We start from the raw sequence: 23,557 nt of genomic DNA on the forward strand, positions 1-23,557 counted from the left end.
GAGTTTAAAAAGGCACAGTGACTCATCTGACTTCACCCCTTTCCTGCAAGGATCCTACAACTGCCGTCCTTCTCACTCAGTACCCAACAGCTGAAATGGCTCTGAAAGGGAAAAATGCGGTGGTGACCGGGGCAGTGATGGGAATAGGAAAAGCAATAACAGAGATTCTTCTGCAAAATGGTGCCAAGGTAAGGTTTTGTCAGTTGTTCAAGAGAATTTCTAAACCGAACTGTTTATGTAATGTGACTTCATACGAATGACAATGTAAAGAAAAGACTTGATTTGTAATTTACTTCTCTCTTGAACCCAGGGTTTGCTGCATGGTCTGTAATGTAAGAGAGAATAAAATCCTGTTCAGCAACATTCATCCCCAGCCACCATGAATGTGTTTGAATATTTACTGGTGTTATAGCCAGTGGGCATGCTGTGACAACAATGTGCAGACACATGACAGATTCACTTTTATTGGGGACGTTGAGCCTTGATAACTCACAGGGGGGGGTCGACTGTATGGCCAACGGGGTCAGTGTTGGGTAAATAATAGCATGGTTACATTATTTTCTAAACCACTGATGGAGAGATGGGGTCCAACATGTTCTTCTTGCATCCATCCTTGTATTTGCATTTCCTTTGCAAACTGTTGCCTTACCTTTTTGAGCATGAAGTGATCCCTGAAATTTGTGTGGATCAACATGATTATGTGGAAGATAAAATATGGAAGAATACTGTCCTCCAGCTGTGGCTGAAACTGCTAATGAAAGATTCATGAGTGTTCCTGGTGCTACAGAAGTCAATGACCCAACTTGCTTCAACCCACAATTGGCAGTTGACTGTTGGGTCTGTGTGTTGGACCAGTTTCTGTCCCAAATGCTATCCGGGGACAACATGACTATGCATGGATGTTGAGTAATGCCCGTGGCTTCTGGCTTCATGATGGAAAGGGGAGGCGATTTTATGCTGAACCAGTTACAGTTTACAGTTACAGCTTCTCTCAGTGCCTCAACAAGCTTAAGAGGCAAACGTTTTTAGTAACGTGGGTATAGACTGAAATAAATCTAAACAGATACTTGATGATGATGATGATGTTTATACAGTCTGGTAGTTTTCTGTGACTGAGGAGCTCGACTTCTTAAAAAGACTTTCCTCCAATTTTACACATTTTGTAAAATATCCTCTCTTTGTCAATCCCTTAATTATGTAAATACTGATCATTTTAGTACCTCTTTACATTATTTGTTAAAAAAAGGAACCATTTAGGTTTACGTTGCCATGTGGATTTTTGGTAAAACCCCAGTCAGTCTGCAGACTGAGATACAATGGTTTATGAAGGGAGGCTGCTGTTTGGTTGTTTTTGGGGCACTCTCAGGTCTTTTCTATTGAGTGTACTAAGGGGTGTTTCAATTTTCTTGTCCACTTCATTTATATCGATGGGGGTTGCATAAATATGACCTGTCAATACAACACAGTACAGTTCAACAGCACCATAAACTACAGCCTCCAGAATGATCATGAGGATGAATCAAAACATTTTCAATAAAAACTTGCATTTATTTGTTTGTTGTGACTGGATAAGAAAACAGCAGCTTTAGATAAGTGGAGCTTGTAAACGAACTCACCTTCACCTGTGCAGGTGGCTCTCCTGGACGTGAATGAAACTGCAGGAAAGAGTCTGATGAAAACCCTCAGTGAACAGTATGCACCAGAGAATATTTTGTTCCTGAACTGCAATGTGGAATCAGAGAAGGACATTAAAGGTAACACACACAAACACATACGCACGGTTTAGGATTCTTCAAGCATTGTGGTCCTGAAAGCAGCTGGCAAACGGAATGAAATTCATGCGTAGAAACACATGAAGTGAATCAATCCCACCCACACGTTATGATTTGTTTTGCCAACAGATGTTTTTTCTCACCAGTGTGAGAACATTACATTACCACATCTGTTCTTATTTTAAATACACCCACTGATTATTTTCTGTTTAAATCGTGAGCATTTTCATCAGAAGACTTCTTTTGTCCAACATATTTTTGAAAACATAAAGATTTGTTTTTTTTGATTTCTATCTGGCAAAGTGTAAAAACCAGAACATATCCAAGTGTGAAAAGATGGAAGCAGCCAAAAATCGTTTTTGCATTGAAAATCACTTAAAGTGGGTATTCAAAATTGTTGCAGATAAAATATTTTTTGATCAACTCATTAGTTTACAGCTTTACAATGAACGCTGTCACTAACTATGTAAAGAGGCTGCATAAGAGCAGGAGCTCAACTTGGTTGTGAAATTGAAAGATAACTACTCACTGTTTGTTTCCTGCTTAAAAGCCGCCCTTCAGAAAGCTGCAGAAACCTTCGGAGGGATAGAAATCATGTGCAACAATGCCGGTATCCTCGATGAGTCCACTTGGGAGAAAATGGTCTCCATAAACCTTGTAAGAGGCCAAAACAGCAACATACACATTGGTTGTTATTATGCTTTATTTACTTTGGTGTACTGGAATGCACCACCCCCACAGGGGAAATGAAACTGCAATGTACAATTTTCTCTGTCTACATATGTACTGCAGCAAACGTACCAACCTAAATTGTGCATCCTCTGTTTAGTTTCTCAACATCTGGAAAGAATAAAAGATTTCCGCTGTTACAGTCGACACCAAAATAAACTGTGTGCTCTGTGTTGCAGATGGGTGTCATCAGGGGGACTTACCAGGCTCTGGACCACATGAACAAGTTAAAAGGAGGTCGGGGAGGGGTCATCATCAACATATCATCTTTGGCAGGTAAGGTCCATGTTATCTGACATTTCATATCAGAATTAGAAGAATAAGCTTTTTCTTTTCTTTTCTTTTTTAAACAATAAGAAAATGTAAAAACAGGATTAAAGCTTTTTCAGGAATAAGATAAGATAATAAAACAAATCTTATAACCTTATAAAGCATCACAAATCATCAGTTAATTCATTTCCATATACATAAGAAAAGATATAAAATATGGACAGGAATTTTGTGCAGCCTCATAACATTTTGAACCTTAATTTGAACTGATGGGTTCATATCCTATAGGAATTGGCCCTCTTCCGAGCTGTCCGGTCTATACAGCAGTCAAGCATGGAGTGGTCGGCTTCACTCGAGCCATGGCGGTAAGAAAGACTTTCTGTTAATTATATTTATTCATTTATCAATTTATTTCAAATAGAATTTTTTAGGTTCATGTAACATTTGTGTCAAGACAATTATAAAGTTTTCTTATGATGGAGTCAAGGAGGAGGTAGAAAACAATTTACACTGTCACAGTTTCATGCACTTGATAATTATTGGCACATTTTTTAAATTCACAATTACTAAGTAAAGAAGTGAGTAGCTGAAGATGAGTGTGAAACATTTATCAACAAAAAAAACCCAGCTAAAAAAGCTGCGAATATTATATGATGGGGAGAGAATAAAATGGTAATGTCACCATGAGATTTCTGAAGGTGAAACTCTATGGTTTGGTATGGTCTTCTGTCCCTAAGAGACCATAAAGAATCAATAAATGCAGCTTTAAGAACTTTGTATGAATGAGTGAACAAAAAAAGAAAATAAATCAATGGTCTGTTTTCTTTGGTGCTCACATTACAAATACATGAACAGCTGAAGTCTAATTGTGTGTGTCTTTTACTAGGCTGCCTCTGCCTCATTAGGCTACGGTATACGGTTCAACACTCTTTGCCCAGGTTTCGTCAAAACTGAACTCTTCTCCAACATCCCAAAGAAACTGGGACTCTTCTCCGAACTCACCGTCGTCACCCAACAACTCGTTGAAAATTTCGGGGTTTTAAAGTGAGTCTTTGTATATTATCATCATGTATGATAACATGCATATGAACATTCACTGATGTCACTGTACCTTTTTGTTTCAGTGTGTCTGAGGTTGCTGAGGCTTTCCTTGAGCTGGTGACAGATGAGACAAAGAACGGTGAGGCTCTGCTGGTCCTCCCAGAAAATGAAGAAGGGAAAGGAGGAAATAAATACATAACTTTCCCTTCAGCCCTTCAACAGTAGCTCTTGGCAGTGACAAACTACAACAATTCTGACAGTTCCAACCTTTAAACTGAAACCTGATACCTATTTCTTCATTCTCAAATGTGCACAATAAAGAAATAAATCCATTAAAAATAAAGAATTCAACTAATGGGGGAAATAATTATATTGTTGATTTATGTAATACATTGTTCAAGTTAAAACTGCAGGGTTTTTCATCTGTGCTGACAGCAACTGTGAGCAGAGGATAAACAACAACCTGGAAAACCTGTTTGTCAATTCATCATAAATACATCTGCTCCACTCTTATGAACTTGAAATTACCATCATGCCTTGAGGGACTCTCTTTAAATTTGGCACAATCGTTTGCTCGGACTCGCAAATTAACTGATCAGAATTCAGTCATCTAAGGTCAAAGTTTCGAGGTCATAATGACCTCATGATACATTATGTCTGGTGAAGACATTTTCTCAGCAATGTCTTGAAATTCTGTGACTGCACAAAAAAACGTGCTAATTGTGACAAATTATATTTGATAACTTTTATTAAACTCCTTTAAGGTCTTCTCTGTGTTTTTGGTTGTCCATTTGTCCATATGTACATCCATAGGGTTGTCCCATTCTTTAGGACTCATCCATCATCGCTCCACTGATTAGTTTTGAGGTCAAAGCTACTGTAATTTGACTTAACAAAAAACTTCTTTGCTCATAGCTCAAGCATTCATATTATAATGATGAGAAACAAGTTATTTTGTGAATCACTCATTTGTATATTCTAATTTACCCTCACCTGACTCCAGGCTCTTAAAGACTCAGTTCATCCAGTTCACCTTGTTTTTCTCAGCACTTAAGTTGATTAAGTTGTTATTTCACCATATTACCACATGTCGTTAAAAATATAGGCTCCTATCATGAAGTTGTAGTTTCTCAATAATATCATTGTGCTGTTGATTTTTTTTTTCTTTTACAAGGAGTTGATTATCAAACAGGAAAACAACATCAATATGAATTTAGAATTTCATCTCATATGTTTAATGTGTATTATAGAAATGTTTAAGGGAACACACACACACACACACACACACACACACTTCAGGACTAGAGACTATCCTGGCACTATGTCCGGCAGGAGGGAGTCTTAAACTATCAGAATCAGAATCGGAATCAGAAATACTTTATCAATCCCCAGAGGAAAATTCCAAAAGTCACATAGCTCCTGAGCAAGCGATGAAAAGGCAGGTATAGCAGTAAGAGTAAGAATCAAAAGCAAATCAAATTAAACAAGTAGACAAAAGTAAAAAGTAAAAGATGTGCATAAGTAGAATTAATAAGTTAAAAGGTACACTGTGTAGAATCTAGTGGTGAAGTTACATGTTGCAGCTGAATACCCCTCACCTCACCCTCCCCTTCCAAACATGTAGGAGAACCTGTGAGCTTCAGTTGTCATAAAAACTCAAAAGGTGTTTAGTTTGTCCAGTCTGGACTAGTGTTAAAAACATGGCGGCCTCCGTAGAGAGGACCCCCTTGATGTAAATATAAAGTATTTAAATATAAAGGGCCTGTTCTAGGATAAAGAAAACAACAATTCGTACAATTTTGATTAAACACACTAGTAAAAACATTGTGAGGATTATTTTATATTAAATTTTTGCCAATATATCCCTTTCATCTAAATCTTAAACACTGACTAACTAAAATTACCACATCAGCAGCTAGCAAAGTTGACAGATATGATGTTCTCTCGCATCGCTGCCTTTTGGAAGGTTTTAGCAGTCTGATAAAAGCAGGCCTGCTTGGAGGTGGGAGGAGCTTGGGTAGGGAGAAGGAGAGGTACCCCTCTCCTCCAGGAGGTGTTAAGAAAGAGAGGGAAACTGGGGTTTTATTGGCCTGGTGACCTCATGGGTTATGAGGCACACAGTAACCAATAGTGGTTGAAAGTTGTGTCCAGGGGCAGGTTTAACACCTAGGTGTGAAGATGAAGCACCCTGGGAAACTCAGTTCTGGAACCCCACCTTTGTCCTGAAGACAAAGGAGAGGTGATCAGATTTTGGCTAGACATGTAGGTCCATCTATTGTTCACCAATTGTAGGTCCAAACATCCCCCCTTTGGTCTCAGGGTCGCACTTGACGTGCGTTTCTAAGAGGGGAACTTGAACATGTGTAGTCCACAGCTGGAAAAGTCTGTTTTTCAGTTCATTTGGGTTGTATACATTTGGGCATTTGTCTATACTAACTGTATTGGCTAAGCAAGAGTCAAGTTTGACATATAATTCAGATTACAATGTCATTACACTCTGAATAACCATTGTTCTTTGTTATTCACTGGGTAACTGAGAAAAGGGAAGTTAGACATGTTAATTGTTAGGTAAGATGCAAAGAGACTGGAACCTACAATAATAACGCCCTTCTTTTTTGTCCAATAGTTTTGTGATCACTCATTGGATCCTACTCAATCAGAATCAGAATCCTTTATTGTCAATGTTTAACATTGTCACCAACATTAAAACAGTGAAAATTGTTTTAGCAGCTATTCTTGTTACAGCAGCATTTATCAGATTTTTAGAAATCAGAACAAGAATCAAGAAGTAGAAATCTAAATGTACATTTTTTTAAATAAAAACACCACTAAAGAGAATAAACAGTGCAATTTGTACAGTAGGACAGTCAACCTGACAGTCCACCTGAGTATTAGTGCATAATGATTCTGTGCAAAATTACAGCTTCAGAAAAAAATTCACAGTTAATTTTTTCTCATTGGGTAGGCTGAGCGTGTGTGTGTGTGTGTGTGTTGTTTAAAATAGTTCTTGGATAGAATGGGAGAGGGGGTAGGTGTGTGTGTTTGTTGTTTAACAGTCCTTGGGAGGTATGGGTGGGGGTGGGGTGATGGCTTTGACGGCCTGGGGGTAAAAGCTGGCTTTGAGGGAGAGGTATCTCTTACCAGAGGGGAGGGGGGTGAAGGATCTATGCTAATGTTACTGGCCTTCTTGTGGCCAGTGTAAATGTCTCTGAGGGGGGGCAGTATGGTCCTGATGATTCTCTCAGCTGCCCTCACCACCCTCTGCAGGTCCCTTAGCGATGCAGCTGGCAAACCACACTGCACAGCAGTAGGTCAGGGTGGTCTCTATGGTGGCCCTGTAGAAGTTGACCATCAGGGGGGGGGGAGGTGACCCTGCTATAGCTTCCTGAGGTGTGGACAGACCAGGTGAGGTCAGTTGTTATGTGGACTCCAAGGAATGAAGCTCTGTAGTACTCAGCATGATCTGACAGACTTAATCATTTTGACCTTAAGGCAGGGTGTCGTCATATTTTGTGACAATGTGCTCATGTCCTAACATGTTGTGAGAGGACATATATGGACTACATTATTATTACTACATTATTAACGGAAGTAAATGGTCCAAACGTATTTACAAAGTTTTGACCGAATTTTGGTTTTTGGAGTTTGCTGCTGTTGATAACAAAACAGTTTGCCTATTAACTGCAAGAAACTTAATATACACTGTCAGTACATGGGTTGACTGTGTTGGTTATGGCCGTGAGAAGCGAGCTCTGGATCGCCTGTGCCGTGGCTCAGGGCTGTAACACTCCAGGGAGCCAGAGTCAAAGAGGATTTCAGAGGCACTGTCTGTACATGTGTGTGTGATGTTTTGGTGCCAGATTGGAGGAAGTAGTTAGTTGCATGCAAAGAAAGCATAACAGAACTAACATTAGCTTTCAAAAAACTTTATTCCAAATGATCACAACACAAATAAAACTTATATAATTAATAGAATTTAACAGTCCTGTGCATAGCCTTTAGTGTAATTAGCCAAATTCTGTTACCTGTTCATGAAAAGTGGGAAAAGGCCCAAGTGCTGTTGAACAACAAGATTTATTTTACAAGAATTGCTGAAAATAAAACAGATAGGTGTGTTGGTAATAAATTAGTATACTAGGATAGATAGACTTTTTTAAGAAGTGATTTAAAAGGTGTCAATGAGTCTTTGACATGAGTATGATGTTTGTCGTTCCCATAATCTATTGGGTTAATGAGGGGAATGTCCTGTATTTCTTGAAAATGGGTGTCACCATGAGGGCCTCTCCATTCTTTGTCTCATCCAGCACCAGCTCCAGAAAACACTCGGCTACCTCAGACACACTGAAACAAAAAGGTATAGAGAATCCCAAGTGCTTAATTTGAATCAAGTGAGGCGGACTCTGCCAGAAACAATAAAAACTACTATATAAAGAGAAAAAGCCTAAAATTTTATAAAAAGACTTACTTTAACACCCCTTTGTCTGCAGATGTTCTCACTTTATCAGCCAGGTGGGAAAATTGTCCTAATCTGTCTAACATGTGAGAGAAGAGATCGGTTTGGACCAAACTTGGGCAAAGGGCATTAAAACGTATGCCATAGTCAGAGGCACTAGAAGCAGCCTGGTAAAAACATACATACATACACACAGTTAGTCATCAGCTGCTCAGGGGCACAGTGTAAAATACAAGCAACAAAGTAAAATGAAAGTAAAGAGTGTATTTTTCATTATCAGAAGAAATCCTTCTTTACCGCCATGGCTTGAGTAAAGCCAACCACTCCGTACTTGGTGGCCGTGTAGACAGGACAGCTCGGGAATGGACCAAGACCTGTAAGATGTGGGTTATATCAATTATCATGGAGGACATTTTCCCAGAAACTTTCAAAATCCTGACAATAATAGGGATGAACAAAATCATTTCCTGCTCCCAAATTTAAAGCAGTGGTGAACCAGCACCAAACAGCTTTGTTTGTTATGCTTCTGTGTCAGCGAAAGTCAGTGACCGGAGGTTGAATGTGTACTGGTTTTTCGATCGTCTGTACATATGTCTATCCCATTCTCAAGAACACAATATCTTGGTGGGAATTTCTTGAAACAAACATTCACTTGGAAGTAATTCGATGTTTGTGGTCAAAGGTCAAGATCACAGCGGCTGCAAAAAGCCAATTTTTTGCCATGTGCCTTTATATTTAGCACAAACATTTACTTGGACTCAAAGATGAACTAATACAATTTTGGTGGCTGGAGGTCAAAGGTCCAGTGTCATAACAAAACAAATGTCACAGTGTCCTAACAAAACACATTTTCTGGAACATGTGGACACATGTGTTCTTCAAATTTGGTGAGCTGAACTGATTATATTTTAGCACTTGAAGATCAAAGGTCAAAGGTAACTGTGATCTTACACATTACACTTGGCACAAACATTCACTGCAACTCAAGGATGAACTGATAGAGTGAGGGTGGTCAGAGTTCGAAAATATTTTTAACTTTTAAATTTTGCATAAATGTTCACTTATTCATTAACTGATTAGATTTGAAGGTCAGCAGTCAAAGGTCACTATGACCTCATATGAGTCTGAAAAAGAAAACTTAGTTTGTAGACTGAAACTGCACTGGATGGCAGAGGCATACAACCATAGTGTAGTAATTCTAGTTTATTTACACAATGCATCTTGGGCCATACCTGCCATGGATGCAATGTTGATGATGACTCCTCCACGACCTCCAGTCATCTTGTTCATGAGCTCCAAAGCCAGGTAGGTTACTTTGATAACACCCACCTATGTCAGATGATTATTTTGTTGTTAAGTTTTACAACAGAAAACACCACAAAACATTTTTCTCCTTCTGTACTCATCAAACAAGTGATAGTAATGACACAGCAGAAATGAGGAGCTTTGCCTGATTGAAGATTTTATTAATAATAACCTGAAGGATGACATCAGATTGTAAATTCTTACGAGGTTTATGGAGACACTTTTCTCCCATGCACTCTCATCCAAGATGCCAGCATTGTTGCACAGGATGTCCACTCCTCCAAAGGTTTGCACAATTTTCTGAAATGCAGCTTGACAGCAGAAAAGTATTCAATTTTGCTTAGGTTGATTGTTGAACCTCCACTGAGGAAGTTATGTTTCCACTGTCCACATTTAAGACACAGATCCAGACAGTGGCTTTTTTTTGTTGACAATTTTACTGTCTCTGATTAATTCATGGATTTTGATGGGAAAAAAATCTGGCACATTCTGGGCATGATATCTATGAGTGTGTGAAATTTGGTGCAGCAGGATTTAATTTAATGGGACTGGGCTTTGGTGGAGGAATGCACTGTCTTTGTTGTTATGTCCTGCCTTTAATTACTGGACATACTGTAAATCATTCCCTCAAGGTCACATCTCATATCAAATTTAAAGCCACAGGGCATTAGACTAGGTCCCAGGACTGACTGAGGACTCACTATGCCCACAGGTAATTGTTAATCTTGGGAAGACTGCCATCCAGTACTTTGGACCAAAGAAAATGTGAAGAACAATCATTTCTTAATTAGTTAAAAATTAAAACTTCTATGAACTCTTCTCCAAATTGCAGCACCCAGACTCCTCACCAAATCTGTTAAAAGAGCATATAACTCTTTTAACTTTTATTGGCATCCAGTAAATATGAAAATTGATTTTAAAGTTTCTTTCCTGACTTTTAAGGCCTGTTCTAGACGTGCACATTTTTGGATATTTTGACAACATATGTTCCTGGTCAGTGAAGGCCCTACTCGCCATTACACAGTCCTGGCTGAGAACTAGAGATGAATGGGCCTATTCTCCCTGAGAGGACCTGCCTGGCAAACTAGAGAGGACCCAATCCCAATAAAAATATTTAAACATAAAGGGCCCATACTAGGGTGAAGAAAACAATTCATACAATTTAGGTGATAATTATTTTCATTATTATTATTATTAATGTGTCCTATGTTTGTTTTCTCTGCTGTCCTTAAGTGTCCTTAAGTATCTCAATCTCAATTAAGTAACTGATTAATCATTTCCATGGTAACAATGATAGATGAGACTCAACCTCTGTCTTGTGAGTGTGTGTGTATGTGTGTGTTACCCTTGAGCTGCTCCTCTGACTCAACGTTACAGTTCAGGAACAAGGTTTTCTCTCGTCCGTACTGCTTGTCGAGGGACCCCTTTAAACTCTTCCCTGCATTTTCGTTCACATCCAGGAGGACTACCTGTGCAGGTGGAGGTCAGTCAGGGAGCTTGCCAATTTTTTCGTGGCTCCATTTTCAACTGTTTGCATAGATCGGCTAAAATATACAGTGGTAAAGCTGGCCGGACAATATGCAGAAAGATCTTACCGTAGCACCATTTTGTAAAAGTATCTCTGTTATTGCTTTTCCGATGCCTAGTGCTGCTCCGGTTACTACTGCGATTTTACCATTCAAAGCCATTTCACCTGTTCGGTCTATGGTTCAAATAAGTGAGGAGGAGGAGGCCAGCTGTAGGATCCCTGTGAAATATACAGTATTAAATCCAGAGGTGCGCTTTTATATTGACAGAGGAGAACACAACATGTCTGTCAAAACCAGCTGACAAGGAGGGCACAATATGTGCAGCTATTAAACTGTCCTGAGTTAAACATCGACATCATTCAAAGGTTAAGAGGTAGCAGTAGTGAGTAAATGAATGAATTCCACTGTAAATCATCATCCTTTTTCACTGCTATATTTGACAGTGACAATATTGGTAGAGGACTATTCGACTGTAAATATGCTAGACATGGTGCTGTCATATATGAATGATTCTGACATTCTCGGCCTTATCACCAAAAGGTCTCTTGAGGTCTTCGTCTGTGTTTCCTATGTGTGTGGCACCGCTTTTTCATCCTGAGATGTATGTATCCTCCTTGCTTTGTTTTTTAATTTTTGCATCTGCCGTGTATTAGAAATGTCATCAACACACACACCCAGGGTGAATCCTGCGGAGGATCTCCTGTTGTATCCTTACTACTGACGGGAGAAATTCTGGAGAAGGTCAAGAACTGCTCACTTGGACATTTAGAATAGAATAGAATGCCTTTAATGTCATCACACAATGAAGCAGCTACCACTGAAAGGTGCTCAGTGTTCTGACAGCCCATGAATAGAAGCTGTGACTCAGTCTATTGGATCTGCATTTTAATGACCTGAGCCACTTCCCAGACTGCATCAGGTTAAACAGTCCATGGCCGATGTGTTGGCTGACCAGGTGAGGTCCTCATCGATGTATGTCCCCAGGTACTTGAATGAGGCCACTCTCTCCGCGCTCGCTCTGTTGATGGTCAGTGGAGCATGGACCCCACTCTGTCTACTGAAGTCAAGGATCAACTCTTTTGGCTTACTGGTGTTCAGCTCCAGATTGTTCATCGAGCACAACGCTGCCAGCTGCTGTATGTCTCCTCTGTAGGCTGTCTTGTCACCCACCAAGATCAGACCTACCACAGTGATGTCGTCAGCGAATGTGATGATGGAGATGGAGGGGTGGATGGGAGTACAGTCATGAGTGTAGAGGGCGTACATTTCTCACATACAGAACCTCGGAAGTTTATGTCTGAAAGCAGGTTGCGTGGGAGCAGTGAGACCGACCAGATTATCTGACTGCAGTAACAATACAAGGACTTGAAGAAGAAGTGACACAGAGATGATAAATCTCTGGAATTTGCTTGTTCACCTATACTGCTGCAAGAATGCTGAATTACTCCCTCAAAAAGAAACAAATCTGACAAAGAAGAGAAAGACAATGAACAGAACAACATTGTGCTCCTTGTGTGAAAGTTGCAACTGGAACACTCCCTTAAATTGGGATTCTGTCTATGAGCTCTGAGATATAATGGAAAGCGTCATTGACACAGGGTAATTCAAATAAATTTCTGCGGGGGACACTTGAAGGTTTTAGAACAGCAAGGAGGCAGAACGATACAAAACATAGGAATTCAACATAATCATCACTGCTGCATAACAAATATGCCAATACAGATTTTTATCGATGTCTGCAAGGTATTGATGAAACTTGTGGATTTGGGTTCTGATACACTGTACGATGGTAGTTTTTACCACCCATTTCTGAAACTTTACTCGCTTGCTGTTCAAACCTTTCAGGACAGTCTGGAAAATGCCCCTCGCTCTCTTCAAACTCAGACAACCGATTATCTCTAAAGTGAGTCCATCCATAAAGTTTTTCACCATATGCGATGTGTCCTTGATAAACTTGTCGCTGACGCCCAACAGAGCACCATGTTTTTTTCTGCACCTTCTCTGCCACTGCTGTGATAAATAGCTTTCACCCTTTCCACAAGATCAAAGGCGATGTGGTACAAGGAAATATAGCATCAAAGGAAATATAGCATCAGAGAAAAGCTAGGGAATTTTTCACACACACACACACACACACACACACACACTTCAACTTCAAGTAAAATTCCTGCATTCTAAACCTCACTTGAGTAAAGGTGTTTGAATATTATCAGTAAAATTGTAACATCTGTACATATATTTTATTATTTAATATTTTCAGTTCATGCACTTCTTGTTTTAGTTTGTAACTCACCATGTCTCTCGTTTCTTCACTTCCGGCCTTTGTTTTTTTCCTGCCACATTGATTAGCTGCTCCGCCCTCATTACATACACTTGTATCTTGTTAGCTCCCTCACCCACAGCTTATAGCTTGCCCTCTCCCCTGGTCTTCCTGGTCTGACTGATGTCCTTCGTACTGAACCATTACTGCAGTAAAGACTTTGAAAACCTGGAACTGTGTGTTGTGTCTTGCTCTTGGGTCTACTCTCTCTACTCTAGAAATCTACCCACTCGTTCCACAAACTGTCTGTCTGTATGTGGAATGCATATCTTGCAAACTGTGTGTCTTATCGGCTTCACAGCTGGCATGTGTATTGTAAATGGCCCGAGGTAGAGCAGTGTCGACTTTGGTGCAATAAACACTTGCCATATGTTCAATATTGATAAAATAAATCTTAAACAGGTGACCAGCTCTCTGCAACAGTCAGTGGTAGCAGGGCAGTGCCTGCAGACAGCAACTGGGATAAATCATTTGACCGGCTGTTTGATTAAGAATAGTAATTTTCTATAATTCGTGTGTGAAGAATCAGCTGCTTAGCAAGTTGTCCTTAAAGTAAAAGTTCAACATTTGTTTTGGTTAAGGTTCCTTTATCGTTCCCACAAGATAAATTTATTTTGGAATACAGGTGCTGCTGCATCAAACCAGACATTAAGTAAAAACATAAAATACATTAAATAAAGGCATAACATTTGCTTGAGATAAAACAACAAAACAGTTTAGTTTCAGAACATTCACACTGTTAAGTGATGTCCTAGATTTCAAAGACGTACTTGTCAAAGACATACACATGTCAATATTTAAATCACAGACAACAACACATCACACCTTCCACAGGCCTATAGGCTATTAGAGGAGCCTGCAGTTACTAAAGAGCTCCCCCTGCTGTTATGTCTGCTGTTCCCCTTGAGCAGCCCATAATTAAGTTTAACTGACAGTGGTACGAATGAATGTTTTTAATAGTTATGTTTACACAGAGGGACCCAGTACCTCTTTCCACAGATCATTAAAACATACTCAGAATACAACACATGAGAGGGGTCAATCAGTGGCGGCTGGTGATAAAATTTATTGGGGGGGTGCAGTTTTTACAGAGATCATCTTCACTGGTCAGCTCACAGTGCAATAACTCAGTGATGGTGGATGTACCTGAGACGGCATCAAGAGTCAATCAGTAACGCAGAGAGTTGCGTAGCATGGAAAATCTGCAACAACCAGTTAAAGAGCAGCCTCAGGTCCCATGGTTTCCAAAAGTATCAGGACCCACATTCACATCCATTTGGCCGGCATCCCGCACCAGGAATATTATTAAAATAATATTTACAAAGAAATTATCCAAATACAATTTGAAAACAACTTATTGTGGATGCTCACAGACGCTTGCGGTCAACCAGGAGCATTATACGAGTAAAATATTATTATAAGATAAAATTATGTATAACATTTTTTTACAGGCTTTTTGTCTCAGGATGTTGGAGTTGGTGGCGACCCAGCGCCCTGTATTAATCAGCTGCCACTGGATAACAGACATGTCAAAAAGGTTTTTGTTGCTGCAATGCTTTATATCGAACTGAATTATAAAGCATTAACTTTGAAAAGTTGTGACCTTGGGACTGAAGATTGTGTTGATTGCTTAAAACACCTCTGAAAAAGCTGATAAATAAAAAAAATCCCACGGGTTGAGTAAATCAAACTAACCCAAGCCACACATATGAACAGCAATGAAGCATATTCAGTTTCATTTTCTGAAAAAAAAAATGGACTATCACATCTTCATTGCAGGTGAACCAGGTGGGATGAACGCAAAGTTTATTAACTTCACTCTGCAACATAGACTGTTTATAAAAGCTCTGCCCATAAACAATAAAAAGTGACTGTATATTGTGAGGAGGACTCACTAATTACAAGAATTAACTTCAGAAGTAGCTCCAGAGCATCACCACAGGCCAAGAGAACAGAACATTACACACAGGCAGGTTCAGAGCAGGAGCTGCACTAATGAATTTAAGGTATAAAAAATTAGTGGAATAAAATGTTCCCTTGTTTTATTATTCTATCTGATGTTTTGGATTTATATAACTGAAACAGGCCTTCTGCATTGCGCTGCGGTACATGTTTGTGTATGACTTCACATGCTGGTGTGTAGTTCATCTCAGTTTGGCAAAACAAACAGAACAAAAAGAAAGAAATACGACTTCTTGGGTTCTAACCTGTGGGCGTGTCGCCGCGCTGGCGCAGACAGGAAGTCCTCAGATCTGCTGCGCATGCTCAGTGAGCCGCCGCTGGTTTGTGTGTAGATGTTATGGCCGTCGCGATGCAGACGGAGGACTTTCCTTACTTACCTTCGGGTCTGGCGGAGGGTATGGCCTGTTTCTAACCTCTTACCTAATGCTGTGCAACGCGGTGTTGACGACCCGGTCAAAGCCGAGACGCGCCCGGCTTAAAAATGCCAGTGTTGTTGCTAATTTCCCGCGAGCTAACTGTAGCCGGCAGCGCGACTGGAGCGCACAGAGCGGTTTTGCTAATCTATGCTAAGATAGCCGTAGCCGTTTCGGCTCCAAGGTCGACGACAGCATGTCTGCATCTGATTCAGGGTCCGAGTGACTGTTCAATCCCTGTGACTGTGCACCAGTGGAGACTGAGGGAGGCATCTTTAGGTTTGCTGCAGCAGACATGCCACGCTTTAGCTCAGACGTGGGTTGCACTATAATCCCGCTGTATCTCTTGTAGCTGGTGTTTTTTTTTACTCATGAAGTTTTGGATGTCAACCCATGAGCTAAACTGTGTATTATGAGTCGTCTGAATGTAATCCTTAAAAACAACCTCAGCCTTGTTTGAGTGGATCCTCCGTTTCTAGTTGACGGTTATGTTGCTACTACGACTGTGATGGTGGAAGTGATGCCAAAACAAAGTGCATACAAACATAATGTGATCTCAGTAGTTAATAAAGGGTCTGTGGCTTTAGATATGACAGATCAGATATCAAGTCACAATGCTCCACTATTCCCAAGAACAATTTAAAGTGCATACCCATTAAATCAAAACAAATGGCTGTGAAAAGAGCTGAACTCTTGCATATCCTACAATGATTGTCTATAACGGCCTGGACAAAAAAGTGCTTCATAAAGTGATAATGCACAAAAAAACACAACATAATACTTTGTTTTTTGTTACATTTACAATTTTTGAAAATTACGATATTGAAAACAAAATAAAACACAGAACATTCTTTGCTGCAACACTTCTTTATAAGGCTCAATGAACAGAACAAGCTTTACTGATCTAGAGTGTCTTGAGAATTTGTAGAATTACAGCAACTGTATTCTGCAGTTTTGGGGATTTTCTGGCAAAACAATCAACAAATCAGTCAAGATTCAAAGCCTTTGAACGCCTTGACTCGCACACCCAGGTTGCCTAATCTCTCATCAGTTATGGTGGACCTGAGGTAAGTTTTCACCATCTTCAGTGTAGAAAAACTCTGCTCACAAGAAGCAGCACTCACTGGGATCGTAACTGCTATTTTGCAGAGTCTGAAGAGCTCAAAAAACACTTCTTTGTATGGCTCAATTAACAGTACCAGCTGTACTGTACTAGAGGGTCTCTGCATCCTGGTCTGTATTTTCTTTTCTAAGATTCTTGCTTCTCCTTGCTTCTAGTCGGCTGGAGCAGCAGCCAGTGAAGGTGCACCACTAAGAGATCTGACATGAACAGTGGCGTCAAACTCCACCACACAGGGCCAAAATAAAGAACTGGGATACGTCGAGGGCCAAACAGGGTCAACATTTATTAAAAAGGATAGACAGGATATTGGATAAAGTGCAAAAAGAAAACATATTTAGGTAGGCTTGTCAGTGAGACAACTCCTGTGTGGGTTTTTGTTCATCACAGAGAAAAGCGTGTGAGTGAACTTGACGGGGCACAGACAGCAGCACACAGACACTGGGATCTCTGGAACACTGTAAAAATAATTTAATAACACCAAATAGTTGGCAGGTGGGGAGGGGCACTTGTTTTGTTCGGTCTAGCCGGGCATTGTGCACCGTGGCTAGGCTATTGGATCCTGTGCATGCCGCCTGGCTCTCTGGCCAGAACGAGATGGAGAGAGAAAGACATAAGGAAAAACAGATAAACATGAGAGACACAGTGAACTTGATGGGGCAGGCACTGGGATCTCTGGAACGCTGGAAAAATAATTCAATATCATCAAATACTCGGCGAGTGAGTGGAGAGGAGCACTCGCTCCACGTGCGTCTAGCTGGGCATTGCACACTTGCTCGGCCTATGGAGCTTTTTTTTTCACAAAAAAAGTCTGCGTTCTATTTAAGATAGATATATTTTTACCTTGAGTTTGACATCTCTGGACTAGAATATTGAGCCACACACATCTATTCCACCCTTCACATCAGCATCATATAATCACAAGAGAGCGATAATTTTATTATTATTATATATATTATTCGGTCGGAGGGTGGCCACAGGGGGATCCAGGCCCAGTGTTACAGAGGCTCTGACCCCTGATGGACCCCCTCCAAAACCACCACAGCTCAGTTGCTAATATAACCTCCTTGGACAAAGAGGAAAACTTACTAGGTTGAATACGTCTTTCGACAAACTACAACAGCTGGCAGCCTGCGCCCAATAATGTCTGTACCACAAGACCATTTTGATGATTTGATTATTTTTACTTCATTCGTATATAAAAAAAATTATGTTATGGACACCTATGTATGACAGGGAGATGTGACTTAACAATGCTGATACAAACAAACTCAGCAAGCTTAAGACATGATATGAGTGATGAAATTTAATCTCCCGAATTGATACTTGTCTTAATATTATCTGAATTCTACTTAATATTATCTGAATTATATCTCTACACGTAATGTCAAAATGTCTGTGAGTCAATGCATTAAGGTAAATTAATTCTGTAGACGGTAAGAGCCACCAACAATGGCTGAGACTCAGCAGTCAGGCCTGAAATATGCTTCTGTGTCTGAGTACGTTGCTCACAAATGTCTACACAGACATTAACATGTGCGTAAAGTCGATAAGATGCTCTTATGTTCTTGTTTCTGATAAGAGTTGTGGTTGAATTCCTGTTTGAACTGTTGCCATGTAGAGATCTTTCTTTTTTAATTTGCATTCTCCCAGATGATGTAACCTGATTTGAAATCTCCCCTTCCTCCACCTGCAGTAAATAAGATGATAAAGGAGCACGGTGACCTGTTTTCTGACTCCCAGTGTAAAGTCTGCAGCGCTGTCCTCAATTCTGAGTCTCAGAAGTTGACTCATTATCAGGTCAGTGAGCCCATAGTCTGCTGATGCTCTCTCCACATCGGTTTTATTTGATGGTGCTACTTTTCTCAGGGAAATATGGGGAATACTTACTTGTTATTTTGTTTATAATTGTTGAATGCACTTGTCATATTAGTGGCTTTATTACTTATACAGGAGTAAGGCAGCATACATGTCTTCATCAAATCACTACGTTCTACTCAAATATAAAAGACAATGATATTAATGGGGAACAACTAATCTTACATATTTGTCTTAAATGTCAGTGTAAATTTTGATATTTCTCTGTCGCCTTTTACTGGCTGCAAAGATACATACAAAACGTTCCCGTATGAAGTTTATAGCAAACATTGACTAGAAATTCTCCAGTGTTATCCTTTCATCCATTTTTGCTGCTTATCCAGGTGATCTTTGATAATATAATAACTTACAGTAGAGTTCCCAAATGCTTTCTGGAAACTGTAGTTTTGACTTCACATCTTTTTCAGGACAGAAAACCAAAATCAGCTCACTCACCAGCCACAAAAATATGCTTCTTGAAAATGTGTTTCATGCTGTGAATTGTGGTGATGATGTTTGTTTTCCACCATGTGATAAATGTTTGTACTTCTCTTTGCAGAGCAAGAAACATGCCAACAAAGTGCGACGTTATCTTTCGAACCCAAACGAAAAGGAGCCAGTGTCCAAAAAGTTAAAGACGACATCTGAAAGTGTGAGTAAGGATGTTTTCAAGCCAAATCCAAACAGCAAAATATCCTCAAACTAACATCAGGAAAAGTTATAGGTGAATGAAAAAATGTAGGCACACATGCGTAAATCATCTATTTTGTGTTTTTTTTTTAAATGACACATACAAAATGCACCTTTTTAAAATGTTAATGAAAAAGTGAGCAAACGTTTGGGTTCTGTACTAAGTCGGGCCATTGTGAATATGCTGAACTGGTTTTCTTTTGACTTAAAAAAATCGAATCTTCTGTGTAATTTCCCAAACTTGCGTTCAGTTGAACTTTATCTATTGTAAACAGACAGTTTAGACTTTTTGTAGCATAAATGATTCATGTTCCTGTGTGTGACTGTTTCAGGAGGACTGTAACAACAGAGATCGCTATAAGGCGTGTCATATATGTAACATGACATTCTCTGCTCCTGTGGTGGCTGAGTCTCACTACAACGGTAAAGTTCATGCCAAGAACCTGAGGTTGAAGGCAGTAGGTCCCCAGCCCCCAGGTATGTGGGATTCTATTCAGAACCTTTTTACACTTCATTTTCTTTATCTGTTTTGTACATTTCTTTACACCGAAAATAGAGAATAGTCAACTTAAAAAATTTATTAATTTGTGTGCTTCAGATTGAAGTATTTTTTGTTGGCAAACTAATTTTCAGTTTTTCTTTTATCGGAGTATCTTATTTAAGCATGAGTCCATCATTTACGTGTTTTTCAATTTGTTATTAACTGGATGTTTGTGAAGAACTACACAATTTAACAATTTAACCTTTTTAGAATTGTTTTTGTTGTATCGCCTCTTCAGCAGTCGCCTCCCAAACTGCACCAACGGCTCAGCCCAAGAAGAAACCTGCAGATGATTCGATCGCTGTGGTGGCAACGGGCGGCGGCAACAACAATGACCGTTTTTGCTCCATCTGCCAGGCCTCCTTCAACAACCCACTCATAGCCCCGCAGCACTACGTGGGCAAGAAGCATCGAAAACAGATGACCAAGCTCAAACTGATGGAGACGTATGGTCCCTCCACAGCACCAGGTCAGAGCGCAGAGTCAGGAATTCATCAAGCTGCATTTGGAGAACTGCCATTTTAATCGCTCTACTTACAGAAGTCATCTCTCCTGTGAAGATAAATAATGAATTATGTAATAATTCTATATTCTTCTATATTATGTGGTGAGATTTAGACGTACAGAATTTATGAAGATTTACTTTTCTCTTCTGTCTACAGGTTCCACACTAAAGGGCTACCCATGTACTGTCTGCAAGATTGAACTAAACTCGGTGGAGCAGTACCAGTCTCATATCACTGGTGCAAAACATAAGAACCAGTACGTATAACACATCTTTTTATTTTTAAAGAGAAGAATTTCCAGTTAATTACATGGAAGTGATGTATTGCTTCTCATTAAATTCCTTAATTCTGTAATACATAGGTGTTAATTTTAGTTTTGACCCCCAAAATCAGTATCTAGTGAGGTATGCCACATATGACTTGATTTTGTCTGACAAGTAAAATCTGAGTAGGGATCAGTGAGGATGAGGTCGTATTTAAAGGAACCTCTTTGGTGAGAGAATGGGCTGTGATTGGTGGGTGGCTGACGAGCACCCATAAACCTATCGGTAGCTGACAGCTGAGCACAGGACTGCGTGTCCTGCATGAACTAACACAATGCTTCATTAAAATAAAGATGTCTTAAATGTTTTTTCCAAGAATAAAGAAGTCAGGCCTGAACACTACAGAGAAACAACAAGCAGTAGAACAATCACAAGGAGGCAACAACCAGGTCTCCAGCGGAGATGGAGACCAATGCACTGCTGAAGATGACCAGTTTGCCCCCGTGGACGACCAGTATGCCGCTGGAAATGATCAGTATGCTGCTGGAAATGATCAGTATGTCGCTGGAGATTACCATTATGCCGTCGGGGATGACCAGTACACAGGCGAAGTAAACCAGTATACCCCTGAGGACACGCAGTACTCAGAGGAATACCAGTTCACCTGAGGCTGGACTGGGTCAGGACTGCTGAGGTTTCAGTCAGGACTTGGAATGACACACAGCAACCAGCCCCTTTAACACATTAACCAACCATCACCATCCACAGACCTCCAGCTCCAGTCTCTTCTCAGTAGGTTTTCACCGGGAGAGTCATCTAAACCGTGGGTTTGATTCCTGGAATTACCCCGTAGTATTAAGTCCTTGTGCATTTTCAGCTGGAACGGTTGAAGAAAGTTTTTTTTTGTATTGTTTTCTCATAATGAAAAAAGTTTGTGGTACAATGATGGTAAGAAGTTCCACCCTTCATCATGTGATACAGGGCTCAGAAGTGATGTAGCTCCACTTACAGTCACAATGAAGAATGTATGTGAGGGTTTATCTTCTGACTGAAAACAATTCTGCATTTGTACATTATGTCTGAGTATCATCTGAAATATGTCAATACTGATGCTGTTTTTATTTTCAGCACTTCAGTGCTGCTGTCAGACACATTTCAGCCAGTACCAAAAAAGTGCTGAGTTTTGAAACTCAGCCATGAGGTACACACACACACACACATATATATATTATATATATATATATATTATATATATATATTCCTATTGTCCCTTAATACCACAGGGACAATAGGGAGTCTAAATGCATTCATTAAACTTGACTCAAAGTTTGGTTTGTTGCATTAGTCACATACAATAATGTAATTTACTTGTTCAGCTTTTACTAACATCTAATCAGCACTAACAAAGTACAGTTCAATGAAACTACAGTTGGTTTACTGTCATCTCCAGTGAATGTATTTGAAACATGTCCTCACCTCAGTTCTCTGCTTTCTTTGTATTTGACTATTTCTAAATCTGGCACTGAAGATGGAAAGGAGGTGAAGTAAAAAGCCAGATCCGTCACTGTTGCAGTTTTGATGATGTCATTGCTGTCTACACATGGAAAAACTGTCAAAGGCTTTCTGTTAAGATAAATCTGTTACCAATCATTTTTCTAAATGCCAAGAAAAGTTTATTTTTATACATTTTCCTTTTATTTATATTTGATGCTCAAATATCTGGAAGTTTTTTGAATTGTTTTGATTGTTTTGTGTAAATCACTAAGTCACACATGATCGTTTCATTATTTTTCTATAATGTGGCAATATAGACCAGGCGGACTCTTTTCTGGAGGTCCAGACTCCTTTTAGTTTAGCAGTTTTTATTATTTGCTGCTGCTTATTGTTATTTTTATTATTTCTGTAGGTAAAAAGTTGCATGATTTTCTGCACCCCAGAAATAATTGTGACGATGGAAGTCTTCATCAGAAGTTTGTTAATTGATGAAAGATACAGATGACAGTGGAACAGTTTCAGGCTGTAGCTCACACTAAGCTGCTAGAACCTAAATTTCATCCTCTATGCCTTTAAAAACGTCAATGATTGTCAAAAATGACTATTTTCCAGAGGTTAATGGAATTTTTTTAAATATTTGTTTTAATTTTCAGGCATCTGGAAAGTTTCAATTACAAAATGGAGATTAAAGGGTTTTGATGAAGAATATTAACAGCATCCTCCCAGTGTAAAGCAGTGGATCTATAATAAGTTCTGGGTTCATGCTGATATTAACTGTTTTATACTGTTAGAGTTATATTCTTTGTTTTCTGAAGGGTGAAAGATTTTTAACACTTTGTCCTTAGAGCTTGTCCGCAATGGGGCTTTATAAACTCTAGCGGAGACTAATAGATGCTTTCTGAGCTCTGTCATTGCTGTCAATAGCAGAGGTTTTCAAAGAGTGATGTCAAATTAGGAAGTGATGTCAACATAACAAGAGCTTCTTTCTTTTTCAAATCTGTTTGTCTTCATAAAAAGACGTTTGAATATTTTAGTATTGAATGTCTTCAGCGCTCATGGCTAAGGAGAAAAACATAATTTTTGGATGTAATTTATACCAAGAGGGCTCACGCATACTGTATAGCACATGATGTACAAAAGACAAATGGCCATTTTATTTTCATCATCATTCTTTGTGTGTTCAGTGTTTTGTGATATAAGATTTACTTTCAGTATGTTATGTGTACTTGAGGGAAAAATGCCGTGAAGATGTCCATCAAGTAAAGAAATGTTTTACCAGAGTTTATTAGTTT

At 39.5% G+C, this 23,557-nt stretch overlaps 3 protein-coding genes across 6 annotated transcripts; 2 read left to right on the forward strand and 1 right to left on the reverse strand.

Moving 5' to 3' along the window:
* Nucleotides 1–4,579, forward strand: LOC109628377 (15-hydroxyprostaglandin dehydrogenase [NAD(+)]). The gene is made up of 7 exons (XM_069539969.1): nt 1–188; nt 1,631–1,754; nt 2,323–2,429; nt 2,681–2,777; nt 3,060–3,136; nt 3,658–3,815; nt 3,896–4,579. Exons 1-7 carry the CDS (start codon nt 96–98, stop codon nt 4,035–4,037), a joined length of 798 nt encoding a protein of 265 aa, XP_069396070.1. The 5' UTR covers nt 1–95; the 3' UTR covers nt 4,038–4,579.
* A 3,143-nt stretch (nt 4,580–7,722) lies between these two features.
* LOC109628509 (15-hydroxyprostaglandin dehydrogenase [NAD(+)]-like) lies at nt 7,723–11,865 on the reverse strand. 3 transcript variants are annotated; one of them, XM_020085619.2, is made up of 8 exons: nt 11,774–11,865; nt 11,166–11,317; nt 10,916–11,039; nt 9,775–9,881; nt 9,498–9,594; nt 8,563–8,639; nt 8,278–8,432; nt 7,723–8,153 (listed from the first exon to the last, which is right to left on the reverse strand). In XM_020085619.2, exons 2-8 carry the CDS (start codon nt 11,256–11,258, stop codon nt 8,033–8,035), a joined length of 774 nt encoding a protein of 257 aa, XP_019941178.2. In that variant the 5' UTR covers nt 11,259–11,317; nt 11,774–11,865; the 3' UTR covers nt 7,723–8,032. The 3 variants fall into 3 exon arrangements, with proteins under 3 accessions (XP_019941178.2, XP_069396072.1, XP_069396071.1); XM_069539971.1 differs by lacking the exon at nt 11,774–11,865 and adding an exon at nt 11,634–11,740; XM_069539970.1 differs by lacking the exon at nt 11,774–11,865 and adding an exon at nt 11,617–11,634.
* A 3,795-nt stretch (nt 11,866–15,660) lies between these two features.
* On the forward strand, nt 15,661–23,545 carry znf346 (zinc finger protein 346). Of its 2 annotated transcripts, none has more exons than XM_020085549.2 (7): nt 15,661–15,776; nt 18,611–18,714; nt 19,331–19,423; nt 19,794–19,938; nt 20,241–20,471; nt 20,665–20,764; nt 21,148–23,545. In XM_020085549.2, exons 1-7 carry the CDS (start codon nt 15,719–15,721, stop codon nt 21,437–21,439), a joined length of 1,023 nt encoding a protein of 340 aa, XP_019941108.2. In that variant the 5' UTR covers nt 15,661–15,718; the 3' UTR covers nt 21,440–23,545. The 2 variants fall into 2 exon arrangements, with proteins under 2 accessions (XP_019941108.2, XP_019941109.2); XM_020085550.2 differs by having other exon boundaries at nt 20,244–20,471.
* Nucleotides 23,546–23,557: the final 12 nt, after the last annotated feature.

The sequence above is a fragment of the Paralichthys olivaceus genome, chromosome 15 (assembly GCF_024713975.1).
Source record: "Paralichthys olivaceus isolate ysfri-2021 chromosome 15, ASM2471397v2, whole genome shotgun sequence".
Taxonomy (NCBI): domain Eukaryota; kingdom Metazoa; phylum Chordata; class Actinopteri; order Pleuronectiformes; family Paralichthyidae; genus Paralichthys; species Paralichthys olivaceus.